The 27929-nt window shown below is 42.8% G+C and overlaps 1 protein-coding gene across 2 annotated transcripts in view; it reads right to left on the bottom strand.

The window, feature by feature from the left end:
* Positions 1 to 27929, bottom strand: part of MAP3K12 (mitogen-activated protein kinase kinase kinase 12) — a 203706-nt gene that overhangs the window by 87018 nt on the left and 88759 nt on the right. Inside the window, exons 1-2 of one of the 2 annotated variants that reach the window (XM_040340710.1) lie at positions 21274 to 21393; positions 4226 to 4705 (exon numbers count right to left, since the gene is read on the bottom strand). In XM_040340710.1, coding sequence (XP_040196644.1) covers positions 4226 to 4640 — 415 coding nt within the window. In that variant the 5' untranslated portion in view covers positions 4641 to 4705; positions 21274 to 21393. Of the gene's footprint in view, positions 1 to 4225; positions 4706 to 21273; positions 21394 to 27929 lie in introns of those variants that run through there. The other variant, XM_040340709.1, reaches the window with a different exon arrangement.

The raw sequence follows: 27929 nt of genomic DNA on the forward strand, positions 1-27929 counted from the left end.
CTACAGAAGGTTTTTTTTACCTTAAAGGAGTTGTAAAGTAAAAAAAAAATTCACCTTAATGCAATCTATGCATTAAAGCGGGGTTCCCATTACATTTTTCAAATTTTAAAAATATCTGCTTTCATCTCTCTTTCTATACGTCTCTATGGTGTCACTTACTATTTTAAAACGTCCCGCCGAGTTATCGTAAAGGATCTTTGCCTCTTGAACGTTCTCATTTTGCTTGTGGGCATTGTGAAGCCCACAAGCAATTACTTCCAGGAATACTGGGGATGACTAGTTGAAAGGGCCGCGCGTCCCGCCCCATTCTCGTGCGTCCGCAATAGACCTGCAGCGCCGCGCCGTCAAACACATGGGTTGCCATCACAATGAGCGGCGGCGAAAGTGCACGCCGTTGTGACGGCAACCCATAAACATCAACAAGCCGGGGGACACAGGGGAAGCGCACGGCATCCTGGGAGCCGAGGGATCCGAGGTGAATAGGAAGGCAGATTTCGTGGGACCGCATAGCAACAGGCATTTCGAGGTGAGTAAAACATTTTTTATTTTTCAGGTCTAAGCTACAATATAAAGCAAAGTTATATTTTTGATGGAACCTCCACTTTAAGGTGAAAAAACATCTGATGCCCCCCTGAGCCCCCGTTATACTTACCTGACGCTTGGAAAGTCCCGCGCTTGGTCCCGAGATCCTCAGCCTCTAGCCTGATTGGCTAGAGCAGATGGATTGAGAGCAGCGCAGCCATTGGCTGGCGCTGCCGTCAATCACATCCAGTGACGTGACGCGCCGAGAGGCGGGGCCGAGTGATACAGTGAGCGGCTATGACCGCTCGCTGTATCACAGGAGCGCGCCCGCAATTACTCACCACCATGCGAGCGCTCTGGCATGACTGTGTTCAGTACTTGCGGGGAGGACCAGAGACAGCAGCCGAGGGACCCCAGAAGACGTGGATCGGGGCCACTCTGTGCAAAACGAACTGCAAAGTGGAGGTAAGTATAAGGCCCCGTACACACGACCGAACATGTCTGCTGAAACTGGTCCGCGGACCAGTTTCAGCAGACATGTTCGGTCGTGTGTAGGCCCGACCGGACAGGATTCCAGCGTATATTTGCCTGCCGGGCCTTTTTCCAGCGGGCAAATATTTCTGGACTTGTTTTAAAACAGCCCGCTGAAATCCTGCCCGCTCTGACATGTTCGGTCGTCTGTACAGACCTACCGTACATGTCCGAGCGCCCGCCATCCCTCGCATGCGTCGAATGACTTTGACGCATGCGTGGAAGCATTGAACTGGCAGGGCCGCCCACGTCGCCGCGTCATCGTCGCGGCGACGGCGCGGACACGCCCCGCGTATTGTTTACGCGTGGATTTCTGTATGATGATGAGTACAGCCACCATACAGAAATCCCCGGGCAGACATGTACGGTGAAAACGGTCTGGCGGACCTTGAGGGTTTACAACTCCTTTAATAAGCCTGACACTGCAATCATTAGAGGACAGAGTGCAGTGATGCATTCTTCTAAGCCGGTCTGTCATTTTGATCCCTATTTAGTATTTGCGGGAAAGAACATTTGTGACCTACAATGAAGCAATTTAGAGAACACCAAGAGAATGTAATGAAATGTTACATCTCCCTTTTCTGGGTCACAGCAGTATATAAGATACTATTTTACCGACTTTCTCAATTAAGAGAAACATTTAACAACTAGAAAAACTGATCAGACTACACTAGCTTCTTCATATATAATGACACGACATATATATGAAAGCAGATAACATAAAAGGATAGGTTTATAGAAAAAAAGTGTGAAAAAAAACACAAAGACTTATTTTACTTGTCACACAATAGGTCCAAGGAGACCAATTTCAGGGAAGATCTTGTACTTTGTTCAGGTTGCATGGGTAACCACATTCATGCTCTTCTTAGGTAACTAGTCCGTTAGGAGACATACAGAAGATAGATTGACAGTCAGAATCCCTATACAGTATTTTGTCAATCAGCCTTCATTGCACCATTTCTTTTTAGGCAAAATACACTTTTAAAGTGGCTGTAAACCTCAGACATGAAATATGAACAAAGCATATCCCTCTATAGTGTGTGCTTGTCTCAATTAAAAGCGCTAAGTGTCATTTCTGTCTGCTGCTTCGTTCCTGTCTGTCAAGTTTTCCTGACACCAAGAGAATAAAGGTAACAGGGGAGGGATCTGCTGCTGATTGACAGCCTCAGCTCTGTTCCTTGTAAGCTCTGAAGAGGCAGGGTGTGTCCCTTCCTTCCAATCAGCTCTCAGGCCCCGTACACACGACAGAGTTTCTCGGCAGAAATCACCGAGAAACTCGGTCAAAACCCGGATTCTGCCGAGAAACTCTGTCGTCTGTACAGTTTTGGCTCGATGGAGCCGCCGAGGAGCTCGACGAGAAAATAGAGAACATGTTCTCTATTTTCTCGTTGTTCTATGGGAGAAGGCGGCCCGCCGAGCTCCTCGGCGGCTTCATCCCAAAACTCGACGAGGAACTCGACGTGCCAAGCACGTCGAGTTCCTCTGTCGTGTGTACGGGGCCTCAGAGGTCTCCTCGCTGTAACTTCAGCTCTCTACCCCCTTTTTTCTGAACTCTCAGACAAGCTTTATATTTTAGCACTATGAAAAGATGTAGAGAAAAGAGGGCTGCAGGTAAACAAGCATAACTTAAGCCCCATACACACTAGTAGATTTTCCTCAGATTTCTGTCTTCAGATTTACCAAAACCATGTAGTGCAAGGGCCTGTGAGTGGGGTGTGTTTCCGCGCCAAAATTAAATAATTAATACCAATTTCACGGTGTGAATCAATGTTAACTACTTAAGTGCCAAGCTGCTCCTCTGGTTTAAAATATTGAAAAATATTGTGCAATGGAACATATGTGTGGAAGAGGGCGCTAGAGGGATGATTGACTAGCTGTTAGGACACCCTCACTATGACCCAACGGTAGGCGTGATAAATTGAATATAATAAACACTCCAGTGACAAAAACAACATGTGCTATATATCAATAATGAAAAATAAATAAAGTGCAAGGGCCTGCCTGATTGCATACAAATTGAAAATCTAATGCTGCGTACACACGACCGTTTTTAATGTCGCGACGTGATTTTTGTCAAGCCTGCCTTGCATACACACGATCGTGAAAGAAAAATGCTCGAGCAAAGCGCGGTGACGTACAACACGGACAACGACACTATAAAGGGGAAGTTCCATTCAGATGGCGCCACCCTTTGGGCTGCTTTTGCAGATTTTGTGTTAGTAAAAGTTTGGTGAGAGACGATTTGCACTTTGTGCTTTTCAGTCCGTTACAGCGTGACGAATGTGCTATCTCCATACCGAACGCTAGTTTTACTAGAACGAGTGCTCCCATCTCATACTTTATTCTGAGCATGCACTTTTTTGTTCCCGTTGTTAAAGCCTACACACGACCGTTTTTCACGACATGAAAAACGACGAGAAAAATTTGAGAATGTTCTAAATTTTTAATGCCCATTTTTCACGTCGAGAAAAATGCTCTGGAGCCTACAAACGATCGTTTTTTAATGACCAATTAAAAAAATTGCATTTTTCACGTCATGAAAAACGGTCGTGTGTAGCCGGCATTAAGCAGCGTACACACGATCCAACTTTATGGCCATAATTGTCTGACGGACGTGTTGTATTTGATAATCCGACCGATAATCAGACAATTATTGGCTGAATTAACGAAAACAAAAGTTGGCTGTTCATGTTCATCAACTGTTGGGCAATAAATCTGTTACGTCGGTTTATCGGATCGTGTGTACGCAATCCAAAGTACAAACACGCATGCTCGGAACCAATGCTAAGCATCAGACAACAATAGCAGAAGTTGCCCAAAGGGTGGCGGTAAAGAGCTGAAAACCATGTGGTTTGGTGAATGTTGGCTGAAAATGTTGTGCCGTGTGTATTCAGAACAAGTTCACGGCCAACGCCCTTCGGGCCAAAATCAACGGAAAAGTTGGTTGGAAGTCTGATTGTGTGTAGGAGGCTTAAAGGTTAAACCTCATATTATACGGTTTTGGAAAATCTGAAGATCTGCAGAAACTCTAATAGTGTGTACGGGGTCTTACAGTATGTAAGGAGAATTGTTTCATCTTTGTGTATCACTTGAGGCCAGTCATGTCACTAAGTATAATGAAGGGTTTACAGCCACTTTAATGTCCTCTCCATGTTTGCATCTCTCCACTTACCTTCTTCGTGCTTGTGTTCCGTAGTATAGGTTTTTCCAATCATTGCCCAAACTGGCTTCAGACAGCCAAACAGTCCACCCAAGAAGCCAACTCCAGCCTGACACTGCATGCGTCCCTCCCCAAGAGCCCGACATGGCCGCTCATCTCCCAGGCCAGCTGCTGCTCCTCCACCACCTCTGTCCTCGGGTTCTTGTTGGTCTTGAGGAACACTGTGTGTAAGAGGAGAGGATGAATCCTCGTGGGGAAGAGCCACTTCTGTCCGCACCATATCACGCAAAACACATTGTGTGGGGGTTAGTTCTTGCTCTGGGGTGCATCCAGGTGGCGTATCAGTGTCAAATCTCCGGATTGGTCCATCTATCAGTAGGCTGGCAAAGGATGGAGAAGGGGTGCGGGTGTCATGTAGGCATGCCATTATAATTCATGTGGCAAGATAAAGAATTGAATTTAAAAATATCTGCTAAATTCTTAGCGATGAACCTAAAGAAAAAAAGAAAGAAAAAAAAAAAAAGAATAAGCGCAAGGTTATTATCATTAATAATAAATGTAAGGACTTATAATACAGTAAAACCTTGGTTTGAGAGTAACTTGGTTTGAGAGCGTTTTGCAAGACAAGCAACATTTTTTTTACATTTTTACTTGATGTATAAGCGGTGTCTTGATATACAAGTAGCGTCATGTCACAACTGAGTATAAAAGAGAAGAGAGGCGCTTCTAATGCCGCGTACACACGAATGGATTTTCGGTTGAAAAAAAAAATTAAAAAAAATCGGATGGTTTTTCCAACAGAATTCCACTCAAGCTTGGCTTGCGTACACACGGTCACACCAAATTCCGACCGTCAAGAATGCGGTGACGACAAGCCTAGAAAATTTAGGTTCAATGCTTCCGAGCATGTGTCAAATTGTTTCCGAGCAAGCGTGTTTTTTTTCCCCGTCGGAATCCCATACAGACGAACATATTTTCCGAAATAATTTTTTTCCGTCTGAAAAATAGAGAACATGTCCGTCGGAATTTCCGACGGAAAAAGTCAGATGGGGAATACACACGGTTGTAATATCCAATGAAATGCTCCCATTGGACTTTTTCCATGTGTACAGGGCATAAGTGTAGCAATATGGTTACATTTAATGAAGGTACAACATTTAGAAACTCACATGGTTGATGATTAAAACAGACACACCAAAGTATACAGGCACTTGGGGTATAAGCTGTCCATAGACCGCACCACCATTAATGTTGTCTCCATGAGCGATTTAAACCTCGCTTTCAGATCGCTCTACTGCAGGGTAGTCTTCCTGGTCGTGATTGCAAACTGACAGTGGTGAGAGGTGCGGGCAGTGGTGTATTTAGGTTTTGTGCTGCCCTAGGCCTGACGAAACTCGTGCACCCCCTAATTTAAATATGACACACCCCTTCTCTGTCAAGACCGCACCCCCATTTAAGACCTGCCCTGACATTTTCCAGTGGGGACACTAGTTCTGAGGACCTTGGGGGGCAGTAGAGTCCTTTAATTTGCAGGGATTTACGCTGACTTCCTGTTTTGCTATGGATCCCGTCGGCTAACTTTTTGACAGTTTTTAGCTTCCCGACATGGCATCTGTCTCTCTCTAGCTGAGAACTTAGGTGGGAGGTCCACTGTTATGATAGGACAGTCAAAACTAGAAGCGACGCAAAGCCCCCCCCCCCCAGTTACGGAACGCCGCCCGCTTACACAACAACCCATTGGTTGGGGTCTGCCGCCTTAGCCTCCTCCATGTGTATGGGCTATCCCTTCCCCTGATGGTGGCCCTGCCAGTATTATTATACTGGCAGTAGTGTGGCCGCTTTATGGGGGCACTAGACTGATTTGCCTCCAGGCCCAGTCCGCCCCAAGAGTGGGGCTACACTAAAAGCGTAGCGCAAGCCACGGGGACTCTTTTCGTGCTGCCCCTCTGCAAAGTGCTGCCCTAGGCCTGGGCCTTGTTGGCCTAGGCCCTAGGCCAAGATACAGCATTGGGTGCGGGGGATGGTCTATGTGGACGGCTTTACCCGGAAGCCTGCATACTTGTCTGTTTTAATCATAAACCATGTAAGTTGCTAAATGTTGTACCTTCATTAAATGTAACCAGCCTGCTACACTTAGAGGCGCTCTTCTATTGTATACTCTGTAGCTCCTGTTGGATTTTGCGTCTAATCCCCTTGTGGAGACTTCCTTTTGTGGATGGACATTTTGGGCCAGATTCACGAAAAACCTGTTTACGTTACACCGCCGCAAGTTTTCAGTGTAAGTGCCTGATCCTCAAAGCACTTACCTGGAAACTTGCGGTGGTGTAACATAAAGTCGTCCGGCGCAAGCCCGCCCAATTCAAATGGGGCGGGTACCATTTAAATTAGGCGTGCTCCCGCGCCGGACGTTCTGCGCATGCTCCGTTCGCAATTTTCCCGACGTGCTTTGCGCGAACTTACGGCGGCCCGACGTGTTTGTGAATCGCGACGTGCGTAACGTACTTAAGCCGGAAAAAAAAAAACTTCAAAAGCGACGCGGGAACGACGGGCATACTTTAACATGGTGGAGTCATTTTACACCATGTTAAAGCACACCTAACTTTGCGACGGGAAAAAAAGACTTGCGCCGACGTAACGACGAGAAAAACCTTTGTGAATCGCCGTAACTGCTAATTTGCATACCCGATGCTGGAATACGACGCAAACTCCACCCAGCGGCGGCCGAAGTATTGCATCCTAAGATCCGACGGTGTAAGTCAATTACACCTGTCGGATCTTAGGGCTATCTATGCGGAACTGATTCTATGAATCAGCCGCATAGATACGACAGGAGATACGCCGTCGTATCTCCTCTGTGAATCTGGCCCTTAATGGTTACACAACCTGTCACATTGCTCTAATCCTTTTTATATGGACTATAAACTGAAGGACCTATGAATGAATGTTTGTGGAACGAATCATTTGAGTTTCCATTATTTCTTATGGGGAAATTTGCTTTGATATACAAGTGCTTTGGATTACAAGCATGTTTCTGGAACGAATTATACTCGCAGTCCAAGGTTTTACTGTATATACATTTTCTAAGCCAACTCATTAAAATAATTAAAATGAAAAATATAAAATTAAAATAATAATAATATCAACTGATTAAATACATAGATGTAGATTGACGTTTTATATTTCCAATGCAACAAACTTTTTCATCACTTTTTTCATCTGGGCTAAAGCATCAAAGTAACAACTGATTATCTATTTAAACATAATAGTGCTAGGATATGCTAAAGTCAATCTCTATAAATGTTTTTTTTTTAATTAGGTAATTATACACATCCCTCCTATTAAAACTGGATATTTCTAGGCAGGTCACAGAAATATTGCTGTTACAGTTGTCCTATTAGAAGTGATTATATTGCTAATGTGTAATCTTCCAATAATACAATTACAGCACAGTCAGTATCACAGTACAATTGTTACTTGAACACCGTAATCATATTATACAGTACACTATTGCAACGTGCTTTATACTGTACTTGAATTCCATTAACTCATTTACATTTATCAGTCTGAAAGCCTCAAATCTTACTAGCAATCTCCTCTAAGTGTATAATGCAATCTTGGGGATTTCACACAAAAAAATAAAAAATGCAAACCTCACAAAGGCCGCCGGAGACTTATGACTGCAGCTACTGGGGAGTAATATATGCTTCATAAAACTAATCCCTGTAATTCTTATAACACTAATGCTTTCTTAGGGCAATTACACTTACTTTAAACCTTTCACATCATAAGTAAACTCAGAGGTCAGCGTCAGGACACAAAGCGGAGGTCCAAGTGACCCAACATACTAAAAGAGCTGTCTGTGCTCATAATACACACCAATCAGCATCTTCCATTCCGCGCTCTTTTGGCAAGCTATGACAAGGAACATTATGTTTGCTGGGAGGACAATAAAGTTTTTATGACTTTTTTAGGCAGACGACCTGCAGAGTAGCAGCACTTTGCTATGCCTTATTTATCAATCGATATCTTTTCTACCTAGTCCACATACATTGTTCCCTATAAAGTATCTCAAGCCCTGATGAAGGGGTCAGGCAAGGTTTCTGCCCCTGAAACGGGTTGGCTCTTTGTATAGTCTTGGAGTAGATTTACATATTTATCGAATTGTCTGTTCTTGTTGCTCATCCCCAGATGTATATGGTTGCAAAAGAAAAGACTCTGCAAATTATTATTATTATTTAGGTACTTACCGTATTTATCGGCATATACCGCGCACTATTTTGCCCTAAAAATCAGGGCAAAATCGTGGGTGCGCGATATACGCCGATACCCGCGCCGAGTTTGAATACTGCGCCGACATATACCGAGCGCAGTACACTCGAGTATAGTCGGGCAGCCTCGGCTACACTCGCGCTCTTGTCCTGTACGTCCAGGACGTCAGCGCGAGCATTGCTGACTATACGCGAGTGTACTGTGCTCGGTATATGCCGGTGCAGTATTCAAACTTGGCATGGGAAAGCGGGAAATGAGCGAGGACGCCGCCGCAGAAGGACGCCGGACCCGACGAAGAGGACACCCGAAGCCACAGACGGACGCCAGACCTGACGAGGCTGCCGTGCAAGACACCAAACTGTAAGTACAAAAATCTTTTTTTCACAGGAATTTCTGGGCAAATTTAGGGGTGCGCGCTATACCCCAATAAATATGGTATATAGCGCTGTCAATTTACGCAGCGCTTTACATATACATTGTACATTCACATCGGTCCCTACCCTCAAGGAGCTTACAATCCAAGGTCTCTAACTCACATTCATATACTAGGGACAATTTTAGACAGAAGCCAATTAACCCATCAGCATAACTTTGGAGTGTGGGAGGAAACCGGAGTACCCGGAGGAAACCCACGCAGGCACAGGGAGAACATGCAAACTCCAGGCAGGTAGTGTCAAATGTAATGTTACTGCACATTCTTCATCATTGCATCTGTAGCGCAAGGAAAACATTTCTTATTTCAAAGTATGGTAAGCCAGCCTATCAAAATGTGTATTAAGTCTAATGCCTTGTACACACGATCAGAATTTCCAATGAAAAAAGCCAGAAAGAAGACCCAGTTCATTAAATTGTCTGAAGAACTTTATAGAAGCCAACTGATGTCTCTGACACAGTCCACCATGCAGTGTATAAAACAGAAGGGGGCTGACCCCCAAGGTGGGGGGTGAAAACTGTAATCAATTCATTTCATAATCGATTAGTTGTTTCGGCCCTACTCGACATTGAAGTTGGGATGCGTGCAGAGTCTGGGTCACAGGAGTACAGAATAACGTACACTCCTGTGACCTTCAGGAGAAGTAGAACCAAAGGTGCTTTACATAGATAAAAGGTGAAATTGGATTGGTAGCTATGGAATACTGCAATCAGAACATCAATGTGTGTTGTATTGTGTATCTCTGAAAGGATATCTAAAACCAAGAACAAAAATGCAATATATTTCAGCAACCAGTTCCTAGATGTGGTGGCTGAATTAGGTTTCCTTTTTCAGACCAAGACTATTTTCTACAAGTACAGAAAAATACCTGTTAATCCTGCCAAAATGCTACTGTCCTTATAACTTCCTATACAGTGAACTGAAAGATTGAAAATGTTATCAGCTTTCCCAGCTACCTTCTGTGAATTACAGGATACTGCCTCTCTACGTAATAAAGATGAGGAGAGGGTAAGGTTCTTGTAGACTAAGTAAGGAGGGCAAGGAGAAAAGCTTAATAAAAGAAAACAAATGCATCCACCAAATCTAAGGTCTGGAAAACTGCAATATATTATTTATTTATTATGGGGGGGGGGGTGGTTGTTGGGGCAGGGGGTCGACAATGTACGGGCGCCAGGTCGCAATTGCGACAAGAAATTGTGACCTGGCGCCCGCTCCCGCCGGTAATTGAGGCCGCGACTTTGCGGCCTTGTGAAGTTCCAAGCTGTCCTAAGCTCTTCCTTCTGTGAGCTGGCGCAATCTGGTGGTGGCCGTTGGCATTACAAGTTAAACAGCAATTCTAATGTAATTTTTCACTATTTTCACTGCCATCTTCTTCCCTCTAAGTAGAACCCCCAAACATTATATATATTTTTTATTCTAACACCCTAGAGAATAAAATGGCTAAGTTGCAATACTTTCTGTCACGCCGTATTTGCGCAGCGGTCTTACAAGCGCACTTTTTTTGGGAAAAAATACACTTTTTTAAATAAAAAAAATAAGACAAGAGTAAAGTTATCTCAATTTTTTTTTAAATTGTGAAAGATAATGTTATGCCGAGTAAATTGATACCCAGCATGTCATTCTTCAAAATTGCGTCCGCTCGTGGAATGCCGACAAACTTTTACCCTTTAAAATCTCCATAGGCGACGTTTAAAAAATTCTACAGGTTGCATGTTTTGAGTTACAGAGGAGGTCTAGAGCTAGAATTATTGCTCTCGCTCTAACGATCGCGGCGATACCTCACATGTGTGGTTTGAATACTGTTTACATATGCCGGCGCTACTCACGTATGTGTTCGATTCTGCGCGCAAGCTCGTCGGGACGGGGCGAGTTTTCTGGCTCCTAACTTTTTTAGCTGGCTTCTAGATTCCAACCAAATTTGTCAAACCCTGTGTTGGGGGATAGATATTCTTTAAAGTCCTGTCCTGTCATGTGAACCCCTTCTGCTTCCCTTCCTGAGTAAGTTAGTACAGTGGGGGGGAGGGGGGCTGAGATTCCCCTCCTTTGATGAATGCAAGCTGGCAGAAGGAGGTCACATGTCTGCACAGAAGGGCTCTGCAAAGAACACCGTACTTTACTGAGCAGGAATCTAATACAGAGAGAATCAAAGTAATTAATATATATTTCTTTACTTTACAAGCCCTGAAGCAGCTGCAGGGAATAGAATTACACAGGCATGAGAGAAGAGGAGATGGGCGGGGAGGAGATCGGCTCTCACACAGACTACGGAACTGACAGGGAGAGGGAAGGGGAGAGTTGCAGAGACGCAGAGGAGAAAGCTGGATGATGGAGGCATGTAAACTGACCATATTATGAGAGATCAGCAGCCATGACAAATGTGGTCATTTTACAGAGGGGAAGACAGGAACAGGAAGGATCAGCCAGGTATTGTACAACATAGAAAGGGACAATTAACATGGCCAAAGCACTGTGCTATATATCGTGCCTTAAAGGGACTGGAACATGTTTTTTTGTTTATTTCGGGGTTACAACCACTTTAAGGAAAGTTTATGGAATGTAGTACCTGCACGCATTCCAAATCGTTATCTGATCCTAATGATACTAGGCAGTTTTTCCATTACAGTACATTCTATAAACAACATAATTTTCAGAAGCAAAAGGATTAAAATGGGTAATCATGGGCATTTTAGAATTTCCTTATTCCCTGGCTGTGCCTTTACAATAACATACTTGTCAGAAGTGTGGAATTATATTTTAATACATAGTTGCCCAATTGTGGCAGAAATTGTGTCCACAGTGCTGATTGGTAACACGGCAGGACATAAATGTGAGAACTGCCTACAGGAGAAGGTTTTATCCTTTGCTTTACTAGTAAGTGACTCACAGATCTGATCCAAGTGAAATGTCACAACATTATGGCGGCTGCATGCTTGCTTTGGGTGAGTGACTTATGAAGATGAAAACGCTGAGCCCCAGAACAAGCGTCAGCCATGACAACTGCCATATTTCTATTCTGACGGGTTACTTTGAAAGTCTTTTGTAAACCACATTATACAATACATGGTAAGTAAATTGCATCAGTGGACCTTTTAGAGTCAAGTAGTATTAAGGGTAGTAGGTTTTATGTCCAATCATCAATCCATCATGGTTCCGCTATCAAAATTGTGGGAATGCAACTCAGCACAGAACACAAAATACAGACTACTACCAGTGCACTGTATAATATATTATGCCATATGGTTTACCTACGAAAACTGACAACCCATATTACATAACACAGTAACTGCTTACTATGCAATGCTGCATTGCTTAGTAAACTGATTTACAGATTAGATTAGTATACAGCTGCTTTATCCAGTCTGAACTGTGAGCATGTGAATGCAGTGCTCTGTCCATGGTGCTGAAATACCCGACACCATATGGAATGATATCAATCACCTGCCTTTCCCAACCTTTTTATCCCAGACGAACCATTGAAATAATTCTCAGGGACCTATGCTAAAATGAATTCATTTGGGGGGAGATAATGCCCCTGTGCATTGGTGGTCATTTGGAAGAATCCTCCCCACAAGGGGGGCTTAGGGTACCACTCTTACAGATAGCCAAAAAGCTCATTGGTGTCATGCCGCTGACTCTGCAAACTGCCGTTGGACCTGGAATTATGCAGGTACCATCAGATGGCATGTCAACCAGCCGCAGCTCAAGGAACCCCTAGCAACCTCTAGAGGAACCCTGGATGAGAATGGCTGGGGTATAGAAATGTACAACAGAGAAGTAAAAATATACATGTCAACTTGTCACTGTGGTAGAATAAAAACACAGGTTGTGACCAATAAAAATCCTTTAATGTTTAATAAAAAAAAAAAAAACAGGTTGTGCCAATTCAAACTATGTAGAAATGTCTTCCCATCCTTTCTGTGCCCAAACATTCTGTCCCATCCTTTATGTACCTATACATTCTGTCCCATCCCCTCTGTACCTATACATTCTGTCCCATCCCCTCTGTACCTATACATTCTGTCCCATCCTCTCTGTACCTATACATTCTGTCCCATCCCCTCTGTCCCTATACATTCTGTCCCATCCCCTCTGTACCTATACATTCTGTCCCATCCTCTCTGTACCTATACATTCTGTCCCATCCCCTCTGTCCCTATACATTCTGTCCCATCCCCTCTGTACCTATACATTCTGTCCCATCCTCTCTGTACCTATACATTCTGTCCCATCCTCTCTGTACCTATACATTCTGTCCCATCCTCTCTGTACCTATACATTCTGTCCCATCCCCTCTGTACCTATACATTCTGTCCCATCCCCTCTGTACCTATACATTCTGCCCCATCCCCTCTGTACCTATACATTCTGTCCCATCCTCTCTGTACCTATACATTCTGTCCCATCCTCTCTGTACCTATACATTCTGTCCCATCCTCTCTGTACCTATACAGTCTGTCCCATCCCCTCTGTACCTATACATTCTGTCCCATCCCCTCTGTACCTATACATTCTGTCCCATCCTCTCTTTGCCTATACATTCTGTCCTGTCCTCTCTGTACCTGAAAAGAGAAAAAGGGGGTTCCCCTGGGTGGACTTTTAAGGAACTAATAGTATTCCAAAATATACAGGATATTGATAGTAAAAAAGGGTTTTATTCACAATTGTACATGTTTATCAAAAAAATGAAACATTGAATTACAATACACAATTCCAATGGTTATCACCATATAGGTAAATACAAGAGGAACCTTCTTTACACCCTCTCTGCACCTATACATTCTGTCCCATCCTCTCTGCACCTATACATTCTGTCCCATCCTCTCTGTACCTATACATTCTGTCCCATCCTCTCTGCACCTATACATTCTGTCCCATCCTCTCGGTACCTATACATTCTGTCCCATCCTCTCTGCACCTATACATTCTGTCCCATCCTCTCTGTACCTATACATTCTGTCCCATCCTCTCTGTGCCTATACATTCTGTCCCATCATTTATGTACCTATACATTCTGTCCCATCCTCTCTGCACCTATACATTCTGTCCCATCCTCTCTGTACCTATACATTCTGTCCCATCCTCTCTGCACCTATACATTCTGTCCCATCCTCTCTGTACCTATACATTCTGTCCCATCCTCTCTGTGCCTATACATTCTGTCCCATCATTTATGTACCTATACATTCTGTCCCATCCCCTCTGTACCTATACATTCTGTCCCATCCTCTCTGTACCTATACATTCTGTCCCATCCTCTCTGTACCTATACATTCTGTCCCATCCCCTCTGTACCTATACATTCTGTCCCATCCTCTCTGTACCTATACATTCTGTCCCATCCTCTCTGTACCTATACATTCTGTCCCATCCCCTCTGTACCTATACATTCTGTCCCATCCTCTCTGTACCTATACATTCTGTCCCATCCTCTCTGTACCTATACATTCTGTCCCATCCCCTCTGTACCTATACATTCTGTCCCATCCTCTCTGTACCTATACATCCTTGCTAATCAAGAGGGCAATCAATCAAGAGGGGTTATGCTATCAGATGCAAATTCATATAAAAGCATCATGGGAGTACAGCTTTTGCCATTATTTGAACACACCGGTACTGAATACTTCCTTTCAGTGCTGTTCAGGGCATTGGGGGCTGAAATCTTCCCGCTCAGTGCCATGAAGTCATTATCATCATTCAATAAAGACAATGCATTTATTAATTTTCAGTGTTAACTGCTCACTGTCAGTAATCCTTACTTCCCACTGGGGTTGAGTTACTAAAACTTGAGTGAAAAGTCTGGTGCAGCTGTGCATGGTGGAAAATATGTAGTTGCGCTGTGATGGAATAATATGTGAAAATATACTACTAAGAGTAGTGATGAAAAATGTAAATGAAGCAATAACAATTGTGTTGAAGCATTAGTTCAGTGAAGTCCAAAAGAAAACACAATCAATAGAAAATCTTCTTAGGAATTCAAAACTGAAGAAATCCACCACCGAAAGTGAAGACACCATAAGAAAATGCAGGCTTACCAGATGGCAAGCAAGGATAGCTTGCGGCTGTAAACCCCAGCCCGGGCCTTTAACATGAACTGCAGCACTCGCCAGTAATGAAGCAATCAATGAATCCTCAAAGCACGGATGACCCCAAGCAGATGAGATACCGAAAAAAATATATGGACTCACAATAGTGAAATACGTCCACTCGGACTGTCACGCGATAACATCAGCATGTCAGCTGTGCATGGTAGCAAATCAGCTTCTAACGTCAGCTTGTTTAATTAAAGTGATATTAAAGCCTTTTTTTAAATAACAAACATGTTATATTTACCTGCTCTGTGCAATGGTTTTGAGAGCAGTCCGGATCCTCCTCTTCTCGGGTCACTCATCAGCGCTCCAATCTCCTCCCTCCTGCTGGGTACCCCCATAACAAGCAGATTACCCTGGAGGCACTGAAGCAGGTGCGCTCCCGAGGGGCGGCACTGTGTGTCCATTCACAAACGGAGCTGCGACTTCGCCCTACCCCCTCCATCTCCTATGGCTTCCACTGCCGCCAAAGGCCAATCAGGAGTGCAAAACCACGAGGGGCAAGGCTCTCATGGACATTGCTGGATCGAGAGGGGGCTCAGGTAAGGAATGGGGGGGGGGGGTGGCGCTGCTGCACACGGAAGTTTTTTTTACGGTCATGCATAGAATGAATGAAGGTAAAAAAAACTTGTTCCTTTATAACCACTTCAAAGTGGAGCTCCACCCTTAAGTGGAACTTCCGCTCATCGGATTCCTCCCGCTCTCCGGTGCCACAATTGGCACCTTTCGGGTGGTGGAACAGGATACCTTTGCCAGGGTTCCTTCCTCCTCCTCCCCTTGCCGCCGGGCTAATAAGAGAGAGGAGCGGGCCTTGCGCATGCACAGTAGGGTTCCCCGGCGTGAAGCTGAAAGGCTCCACTGCCGGGTTCCCTTACCCGCAATGGCGGAGGCAGCACCCGACAGCTGATGGGAAACATCAGCTGCGGTGCCGACATCGAAGGACTGCAGGACGGGTAAGTCTCCATTTATTAAAGGCCAGCAGCTTCAGTATGTGTAGCTGCTGGCTTTTATTTTTATTTTATTTTTTTCTCAGAACACCCCATTAAGCTTTATAAAAAGAAGAAAAAAAATGGAAGCTGATTGTTTACTAGGCAGAGCTGCACCAGATTTTTCACTCTCCAGTTTTAGTAAATAAACTCCATTGTGCTATAAGTAGACAAAGCATTGTGATCAGACTCTACACAGACAAGCAGGTGTTACATAGGCACAGTTTGGGGTCTGGTATTGACTGCATAACAACCCTAGGTACTGAAGAACCCAACATTCAGACAGAGATCTTTCTCAATGTATAGTACCGACAGTCTTTTTTTCTTCACCAAGGTTGCACACAGACATAAGCAATCTACTTTTTTATATAAATTACCTTTCAGGTCACAATGACAAAAAATGATCTCTTAAAGTTTTGGCTCTGCAACATGCTTTAGGTGTCCGTTATTTCTTAGCCAATTTGGACAAATGGTCAAATAAATAATAATAATAATAATACTAATAATAATTGTACATGCCATTGCATATGTTTTAGTAAGCAGCCTGTCATTTAAAATAAAATGTCATCAACATCCACAACAAAACATGCCAGTGACAATAGTACTAAGCAAGGACATTCCTCTGCATCATGGTTTCCCAACGTCTGCCAATGCAGCAGCGCTAACAGCAGCAACAGCAGCCATTGCCGAACAGTACAGATATTTTTCATTTAGAGTACCACAATGAGACACCAATAGAAAGCCATAAACGTTGTGTCTGTGTACAATGATCAGAACATACCTGGACTGTCTGATGGCACTGGATGTACCAAGTCAGGACAAAATGTATTACTGGGTATGCCAAGTGGACCGGCAGTCTGAGCTGACTAAGAATGTCATGCAGGTTTTGACTTACGCGGCGCCCTGCCCACTGTTTATATATAACCTTCCTTAATAAAACACACCTTGCCCTTATTATGTTTTCCTATAGACGCCATTCTCGTATTCACTGGTTTGTAGGCACTCAATAAAAAGCATGCTCTCTGCTTTCCCAGAGAAAAAAAAAATACTTCATGGATAAATTTTCATATACAGTAAAACCTTGGTTTGCAAGCATAATAAGTTCCAGAAACATGCTTGTAATGCAGAGCACTTGTATATCAAAGCAAATTTCCCCATAGGAAATAAAGGAAACTTAAATGATTCGTTCCACAACCATTTATTCATATGTCCTTCAGTTTATAGTCCATATAAAAACATTATAGCAATGTGACCAGGTTGTGTAACCATAAAATGTCCATCCACAAATGGAAGCCTCCACAAGGGGATTAGAAGCAAAATCCAGCAGGTGCTACATAGTATAAAAGAGAAGAGAGATGCCTCTAAGTGTAGCAATATTTTGCTAAATGGTGTACCTTCATTAAATGTAACCATGTTGCTACACTTAGAGGCTCCTCTCTTCTTTTTTATACTCAGTTGTGACATGACGCTACTCTTATATCAAGACATCGCTTATATATCAAGGCAAAATGTATTAAAACATTTTGCTTGTCTTGCAAACCGCTCTCAAACCAAGTTACTCTCAAACCAAGGTTTTACTGTATGTGCAATATTTCTGAACTGAACAAATCTTTGCCTGAGAAGATCCCCCGTCTCTATGTACAAGTCGTAATGTACAGATACTGTAATGTAATATAACTGCGAACCACGCACAGCGGTATACAGAAGGATACTGAGTACTGATTCACAGGATGACCAATAGGCATCAAACATTGTATGGATTCTGTGTAAACATTTAACATGTGCCTATGCTGTCTTTATTATCCTAAGTGCACAAACCCTCAATTCTATCCAGATAATCCAATTTTTTTCTGTTTCAATATTTTTATTGGTTTTATGAGAACAGAGTTGGTGTATCCAAGTCCCGAGACCATTGGGAGGCATATACCAATTTTGTATATGCTTTTACCTAGAAATCGCATTGAACTCTCAATACTTCTTTTCACTTTAATTGTTCTCAGACAACAAAAATCAGTCATATAAATCAGTGGTCTCCAAACGGTGGCCCGGGGGCCAGATGCGGCCCTTTGCTTGCTTTTATCTGGCCCTTGAGGCAATATTTCATCCACTGATACCAATAATGGGGCATAATTAATCCCACTGACAACAATAAAGGGACCCAAATCTCCCACTGACACTAATGAACAGGCACAATTCCACCAAATGGCACAAACAATTTCTCCCAATGACACCAATGATGGGGCACAATTACACCCCCAAAAAAAAACAATGGGGCCAAATGACGGGGTATAATTCCTTTCACTGACACCAAGATGGGGCATTGTTTTTTCCCACTGATGTCGGGACCTTTTCTACTGTCAATGGCCAAAGTCCAGCCCTCCTGAAGTCTTAAGGACAGTAAACCGGCCCTTTGTTTAGAAAGTTTGGAGACCCCTGATATAAATGGTTGGTGAGCACAATATTAAAAAAAAAAATAAAAAAAATTTGGGGGGGGGGGGGGGTTGCTGAATGTATTGTGTATGTTAAATGTATCTGGATAATATGAATGTGAAATTAAATTAAATGAATGTGAAATGTTTCTTATAAAAAAATACTGAATTAAAAAAAAAAAAAAAACATTTTTTCGAGTCAGCAAAAAGGGAGAAAGGCACACAGCCTTCAGTAACTCATAGCACCCAGTTAAAATTCTGGAACAAAAAAATAATAATTGGATACTAGGGGTTACAGTCCTTTACACGCTGTGCTTTGGTTTGCCTATGCTGCTCCTTGGACAATGCTGCCATAACACCTTCCTATAGTGATACGGCCCTAAACAAGCAAAATCCAAACAGTAATAGAGGATACATTTCATCTACACAATGTCAGCAGCAATATTCAGATCCACAGGCAGTGTGTGTGAAGGGAAAGTGTGGAGTAAAGCACACAGCATGCTGAGCACCAGCTGCCTCCCACTAATACTGTGATTTCCATTCATACACAGCAGTGTGTTTACCATCTGCGGCACCGGCTCTCTTCTCCATCATACCCCCAGACAGTCCCAGCAGTATCCAGTGCTACCCACAGTGCTACCCACTGACTGCACACAGTGCTGCCCACTGACTGCACACAGTGCTGCCCACTGACTGCACACAGTGCTGCCGGTCCCATCCATTGCACCGGAGCTGCACCCAGGCTTTAGAGGATGACAATTACATCATTCACCGCTAGAGAAGTCAGGACTCATACATTAAATATCCCCCCCCCCCCCCCCCAGCAATGGCTCAACAGACTGCCTAACCGGCTCTGTCTACTATACAGTGTGACAGCCTCTACCCATCTACTCCTCACATATGGATTAAATGATAAAGACAGCTTTACTATTCAAGTACAGATCAATAATATTTATATCAGTCATTTCCCTAAACATATTCCGTCTTCCCAAACATGAACTATAATCAGCACATCAACAACAACAACTGGCACACATATATAAGAAAGAAGAGGGCATGAAAAGATAAACATCCCTCCACTGAATACCTACAGAACGTGCCAATGATAAAACGTGTGTAATATTTACTGTCTGGATATTAGAAGTCATTTATATAATATACATATTTATCATCTATAATATAAACATATTACACCCAGCACTAACTGCTTCCATCCCCACACTATACACTCCATAGCAGGTACAATGAGTGGATGATATATACGGGCACATTACTTCCAACCCATCACCTACATGGGCAATACATATACATTATACACCATGGCATACATCAATTATAGGCTGCTCAACACAATCTACTATAGCTATTAAATAACCCATTATCCATCTATCCATCTATCTATTCATCCATCTATCTATTCATCTATCTATCTATCTATCTATCTATCTATCTATCTATCTATCTATCTATCTATCTATCTATCTATCTATCTGTCTGTCTATCCATCCATCCATCTACTGTATCTATTCATCTATCTATGTATCTGTTTATTCTATGTATTTATCTTTTTACTCTACCTATCCGGTCATCATTCTCTACTACTATCTATCTATTTTGTTTATATTTTTATTATATATATCTTTCTATCTTTCTAGTCATCATTCTCTCTTTCTTTCTTTCTTTCTATCAATCCATTTTTTTTATTCTACCTATCCATCTTTCTATATATACCCAGTCATTCTCTCCTATCTATCTACTATTCTATCTATTTATCTTTTTATTTTACCTATCTGTCTATCCAGTCATCATTCTCTTTTTCTTTCTTTTTTTTATCTATCTATCTATTTATCCATCTATCTTTTATTCTACCTATCCATCTCTCTATATGTCTATCCAGTTATCTATCTATCTCGCCATCTATATCTATTTATTTATTCAAACTATACATCTATTTATCTATCTATCTCTCCATCTCTATCTATCTATCTCTCCATATCTATCTATCTATCTATCTATCTATCTCTCTCTATCTCTCCATCTCTATCTCTCCATATCTATCTATCTCTCCATCTCGATCTATCTATCTATCTCTCCATCTATCTATCTATCTATCTATCTATCTATCTATCTATCTATCTATCTATCTCTCTCTATCTCTCCATCTCTATCTCTCCATATCTATCTATCTCTCCATCTCGATCTATCTATCTATCTATCTCTCCATCTCTATCTATCTATCTCTCCATCTATCTATCTATATCTATCTATCTATCCCTCTCTCCCATCTATCTATCTATCTATCTATCTATCTATCTATCTATCTATCTATATCTATCTATCTTGCCATTTATCCCTCTCTCTCTCTCACTCATCTATCTATCTCTCTTTCTCTCTCTCTGTCTATCTATCTATCTCTCTCTCTCTCTCTCTCTCTCTCTTTCTCTCCATCTCTTTCTCTCCATCTCTCTCTCTCCATCTCTCTCTCTCCATCACATGCTCTTTTCCATACATGGTGAATGATCTAGGAATTTAGGAAATGGTTAATATTAGAAATACATGCTGTCAGTGCCATTGTGCATCATGTGGTGTGGCATAATAATAATAATAATAATGATGATGATGGTAGAGAGATCACACACAAACACACACATGCTCTTGTTTCCCTATGGGTGCAGATTGTGTAGAATGGGTGAGATGTACACAGTGCGGCGTATGGAGGGGATGTCATTGTATACACATAGCTGGTGGGATGTGATGAGAGGAGAGACACACACCGCATGGCCGGACCTCGGCTATGTTGTCATGTCAGTGATGATAATAGAAGGACACACGGGGAGGACACACGGGGAGGACTGACCTGTGTTCCCGGGGAGATGACACATGGGGTACCGGCCCCGATCACAGCTCCATCCCATCCATCACAGCTCTGATCTCCGCTCACAGGACCGCTGTCCTCTCCTGCCTTCTACTGTGTGCCTATAGGACGCGCTGTGCTGTCTGTCTGGGGGGAGGGGCCCTCCTATGTGGATGGTGATTGGCTCCTCCCACCACGTGCTAGCCTAAGGTCTCCTCATAACTGTCTATATACTACAACCCTCATCATCCCATCCTGTGTATATACTCATCTCTGATCTGCATTCTCATACCTGTCCATGTACTACAACCCTCATCATCCCATCCTGACCTGTGTATATACTCATCGCTGATCTACCTTCTCATACCTATCCATATACTACAACCCTCATCATCCCATCCTGTGTATATACTCATCTCTGATCTACCTTCTCATACCTGTCCTTGTACTACAACCTTCATCATCCCATCCTGTGTATATACTCATCTCTGATCTACCTTCTCATACCTGTCCTTGTACTACAACCCTCATCATCCCATCCTGTGTATATACTTATCTCTGATCTACCTTCTCATACCTGTCCATGTACTACAACCCTCATCATCCCATCCTGTGTATATACTCATCTCTGATCTACATTCTCATACCTGTCCTTGTACTACAACACCCATCATCCCTTCCTGTGTATATACTCACACCTATGTACTACAGCACCCATCACCCCATCCTGTGTATATACTCATCTCTGATCTACCTTCTCATACCTGTCCTTGTACTACAACACCCATCATCCCATCCTGTGTATATACTCATCTCTGATCTACCTTCTCATACCTATCCATGTATTACAACACCCATCATCCCATCCTGTGTATATACTCATCTCTGATCTACCTTTTCATACCTGTCCATGTATTACAACACCCATCATCCCATCCTGTGTATATACTCATCTCTGATCTACCTTCTCATACCTATCCATGTATTACAACACCCATCATCCCATCCTGTGTATATACTCATCTCTGATCTACCTTCTCATACCTATCCATGTATTACAACACCCATCATCCCATCCTGTGTATATACTCATCTCTGATCTACATTCTCATACCTGTCCATGTACTACAACCCTCATCATCCCATCCTGTGTATATACTCATCTCTGATCTACCTTCTCATACCTGTACATGTACTACAACACCCATCATACCTTCCTATGTATACAGTATACTCATCTCTGATCTGCCTCCTCTTACTTGTCTATGTACTACAGCACCCATCATCTCTTCCTGTGTATAAACTGATCTCTGATCTGCCTCCTCATACCTGTTCATGTACTACAACCCTCATCATCCCATGCTGTGTATATAGCCATTTCTGATCTGCCTCCTTATACCTGTCCATGCATTATACTCCCACCTGCTTCTCATTGGGTGTGCCTGGCTCCTATATATTCTTACAGTGGCCATACACATTTTGATAAATGATCCATTTTTTCCAATCAATCTCTCCCAATAGGAAAAATCCATCTATAGTTGACAACACAATCTATCAATATGTTAGACATGGAAAAGTGAAATTCAGCGTATATAGCTAATTCAAAATAGGCTGGTAGGGGGCGTGTTGTATGCTAATTAATCGTGACCCCACATAATTGACGCTCCTAACGAACGGCGCATGCGCCGTCCGTGAAAGTATCCCAGTGCGCATGCTCCAAATTACGCCACAAATAGTCAATGCTTTAGACGTGAACGTAACTTACGCACAGCCCTATTCGCGTACGACTTACGCAAACGACGTAAACGACGCAAAATTCCACGCTGTCCCGACGTCCATACTTAACATTGGCTACGCCTCATATAGCAGGGGTAACTTTACGCCGAAAGAAGCCTTACCTAAACGACGTAAATCAATGCGCCGGGCGCACGTACGTTTCTGAATCGGCTTATCTTGCTCATTTGCATATTGTACGCGTAAATCTACGGAAGTGCCCCTAGCGGCCAGCGTAAATATGCACACCAAGATACGACAGCGTAGGAGACTTATCTAGGCAACAGTGAGGCGTATCTGATTCTATGAATCAGGCGCAGAGATGCGACGCCGTAACTCCTTTCTGAATCCGGGCCATCGTATGTCTTTATCCACCAGGCAACTTCATAACCCAATCAATCAAATTGATGACCGAATCATCTAAATGTTATTGATTCTTGCAACTCATCGAATCCTATCAAAACTGAATCTAAATCAATCACATGGGATGTTGTGGCTATTCGATCGGGTTTTTGAATTGCACATCAATCAGATAATAAAATGGAAGCGTGAATTACCACCATTAGGCTGACCATATACTATACAATCTGATTGTACAAGCTCAAGTAGATCTACCATCAAAGTGTCACTAAGCCCAGGACCCTGCATTCACTATATCTGGTCTCCCACAGCACAAAGAACATGGAAATGCAATTATTTTAGTAAATATAGACCTCTATGAGTGTCTGGTTAAAGCTTGTAGGAGGAGTTCTCATTCTCCTCTGACTGTCCTATGGGCTGCATGACTCCTGACCCTCTGTCTGCACAGTGCTGATTGGTCCTGTGCTGATTGCATGCACCCCCCCCCCCCCCCCAAAAAAAAATAACTTATTTTGAATCTGATGTGCTTTGTTAATTTCTTCTAGGTCAGTACAATAATCCAGTGTGAAACTTTTCATAAACTGTGCAGAGCTTCCTCTAATAACGACCGGTCACTGCTGATCCCTCTTCAGGGTGACTCCGCCCTCTCCTGTCGTTTTCTGCAGTCAGCCTGTAGTAGGTGGAGCCTGCTTGGCCCCTCCCACAGCTCTGCTCTTTGCACAGGTTATGTAAGGCACAAAGATGATGCCACCGCTACATTTACAAGGTAATATTGGGTTTACCAAAGGTATCTCATACACACAAAGTGCATTTATATTATTTGCAGCTAACAACGAAGATATTTAAAGTGATTGTAAATTCTCATTTTTTTATGTTCAATAAAATAACGAACATGTTATACTTACCTGCTCTGTTGCAGTGAATTTGGACAGAGCAGCCCAGATCCTCCTCTTCTGTGATCCTGGCCCCTCCCTGCTGTCAAGTGCCCCCACAGCAAGAAGCCTGCTATGGGGGCACCAGGGGTGGACTGACCATTGAGGCACTCAGGCACTGCCCGAGGGCCCCATGCCACTAGGGGGCCCCATCAGGGTTGTCAGGCTCAGTAAAACCCTCTCCCTCACTCCTCCCCCTGGACAGGAGGGGTGGGCGGGGCCAGCACACAGCTCTGCCACATGCCAGGTAAAAGGACAATTAAGATGTGGCGTCTGCAGCTGTCATGTGTCCCCGGAGATGGCAATGTGTTGTGGACACTGAGGCCATACTTAACATTGGTCGCGCCTCATATAGCAGGGCCAACTTTACGCCGGGAAAAGCCTAACGTAAACGTTGTAACTTTACTGCGTCGGCCGCGCGTACGTTCGGGAATTCGCGTATCTAGCTAATTTGCATACTCGACGGGGAATCCGACGGAAGCGCCACCTAGCGGTCAAAAAAAATTGCAGTTTAGATCCAACGGCGTAAGAGACTTGCCTGTCGGATCTAATGGATATCTATGCGTAACTGATTCTAAGAATCAGACGCATAGATACGACGGCTCAGATTAGGACTTACGACGGCGTACATGGCGCTGCGCCGTCGTAAGTCCTATGAGAATCTGGGCCACACTGTCCTCACACTGCTATGGCAGCCTGCCTAGTAAAAGGAATACGCTCATCTTTAAATCTATAGATTATAGAAATATAAATAAATATATTATAATATCATTATTAAATAATCGTATATGTAATAATGTATTTTATTAAATATCATAGATTCTAAATATACATTTATGACTATATAAATATAATGAATTATTATTATATAATAATAACATATTAAAGCAGAGTTCCACCCAAAAGTGGAAGTTCGGCTTTAAAGCGGAGTTCCGCCGATTTTTATTTTATTTTTTATTTTATGGACACTTACCTGTCCAGGGTGGAACTCCGCTTTAAGCACGCCTCATTTTTTGGGAGGGGGGTATGGGTACCTAGTTTTGACAGGTACCCAGCTCCCACTTCCACTCTCGCCACCTAGGCGACTCCTCCCCTCCCTGCAATCTTCTGGATCATGGCACAGTGATTGCCCGGCCAATAAGAAGGTGCAGTACGACTCACGCATGCGCAGTGTGCACCCGGCTGTGAATCCACAAGCTGTCACAGCCGGGTGCCCACACTTGCAATGCCGGTGCCGCGGAGAGGAGAAGGAGAGGAGCGAGTCTTCAGGCGGCCGCATCGCTGGATCTTGGGACAGGTGAGTGTCTGTTTATCAAAGGTCAGCAGCTACACTTTTTGTAGCTGCTGACGTTTAATAAACTTAAAAACGACTGAAACATCGCTTTAATTAAATATATAATATATGTATATTGTAAATATAAATGATAGAGTATACTGTATCATACCTCCCAACTTACTGAGATGGGAATGAGGGACACCTATCAGCAAAAGTATGCAGGCATAGGACACACCCCCTTACCACGCCCCCTTAAAGGAGAATTGTACAAAAAAAACAGGATTGTTTAAACCCACAAGTGCTTTTTTTTTTACCACTACTATTCCTTTATATTGGCCTTTGGAATTTACAAATTCAGCAATTTAGAAATCAGATGAAAGGTTTAGCGCTGGGAAACACTTTTTGATAGATAAAAAGGTGCATTTTATATACATCTATATTGATCAGGCCAAAATGAGGGACAAATGAGGAGGAAAGAGGGACAGAGGGACATTGCTCCAAATCAGGGACAGTCCCTCAAAATCAGGCACAGTTGGGAGCTATGCTGTATAAATGTAATCAAATATAATATAAATAAATAATAATAATAATAATAATAACAATGATAAATTCATTGTATATATAAGAATATATATTATTAAATTTCATATTTTTAAAATATACATTTTAGACTATATAACTAAATATGATATAATAATATATTAATATATGTATATTGTAAATATAAATTATATATATTTTTAAATATAATTAAATATAATAATAATATATTAATACATTTTATATACAGTCCTGATCAAAAGTTTAAGACCACTTGAAAAATGGCAAAAAATCATATTTTACATTGTTGGATCTTAACAAGGTTCCAAGTAGAGCTTCAACATGCAACAAGAAGAAATGAGAGTGAGACAAAACATTTTTTGAGCATTCAATTTAATGAAAACAACAAATAAACTGAAACAGGCTGTTTTTCAGCTGATCAAAAGTTTAGGACCACACCTCCAAAAAAAACTAACCCCCCCGAAACAGAAATCCAACTTCCAAACATGAACTCAGTAATGAGTAGCTCCGCCGTTATTGTTGATCACTTCAAAAATTGGTTTCTGCATGCTTGATGCCTCGCGTTTCCATTAGGTGAGTGGGAACATTTCTCCAAGTGGTGAAGACAGCCACACAAAGGCCATCTACTGTCTGGAACTGGTGTCCATTTTTGTAAACTTCCCTTGCCATCCATCCCCAAAGGTTCTCAATTGGATTTAGATCAGGGGAACACGCAGGATGGGCCAAAAGAGTGATGTTATTCTCCTGGAAGAAGTCCCTTGTCCTGCGGGCATTGTGTACTGTAGCGTTGTCCTGTTGAAAAACCGAGTCGTTACCACACAGACGAGGGCCCTCAGTCATGAGGAATGCTCTCTGCAACATCTGGACATAACCAGCGGCCGTTTGACGCCCCTGCACTTCCTGAAGCTCCATTGTTCCACTGAAGGAAAAAGCACCCCAGACCATTATGGCGCCCCATTACACTGTGGCGCGTAGAAAACATCTCAGGTGGGATCTGCTTGTCATGCCAGTAACGTTGGAAACCATCAGGACCATCAAGGTTACACTTTTTCTCATCAGAGAATAAAACTTTCTTCCACCTTTGAATGTCCCATGTTTGGTGCTCTCTTGCAAAGTCCAAACGAGCAGTTCTGTGGCGTTCAAGGAGACGAGGTTTTTGAAGACGTTTTTTGTTTTTGAAGCCCTTCAGTCTCAGATGTTGTCTGATGGTTATGGGGCTGCAGTCAGCACCAGTAAGGGCCTTAATTTGGGTCGAGGATTGTCCAGTGTCTTGACAGACAGCCAATTGGATCCTCCGGCTCAGTGCTGGTGAATTTTTTTTGGGTCTTCCACTTGACTTTTTTGTTCCATAACCCTCAGGATCATTTAAGAAATTCAAAATGACTGTCTTACTGCGTCCCAGCTCAGCAGCGATGGCGCGCTGTGAGAGACCCTGCTTATGCAGTTCAGCAACCCGACCACGTTCAAAAAGGGAGTTTTTTTGCCTTTGCCATCACAACGTGTGACTACCTGACAGAAAATGACAATAAATCCACATCTTTGCACAGATTTGGCCTTTTAAAGGCATGTGGTCCTAAACTTTTGATCAGCTGAAAAACAGCCTGTTTCAGTTTCTTCGTTATTTTCAATTAATTGAATGCTCAAAAAATGTTTTGACTCACTCTCATTTCTTCTTGTTGCATGTTGAAGCTCTACTTGGAACCTTGTTAAGATCCAACAATGTAAAATATTTTTTTTTGCCATTTTTCAAGTGGTCT

Source organism: Rana temporaria, chromosome 2 (genome assembly GCF_905171775.1).
Source record: "Rana temporaria chromosome 2, aRanTem1.1, whole genome shotgun sequence".
In the NCBI taxonomy this organism is placed as follows: domain Eukaryota; kingdom Metazoa; phylum Chordata; class Amphibia; order Anura; family Ranidae; genus Rana; species Rana temporaria.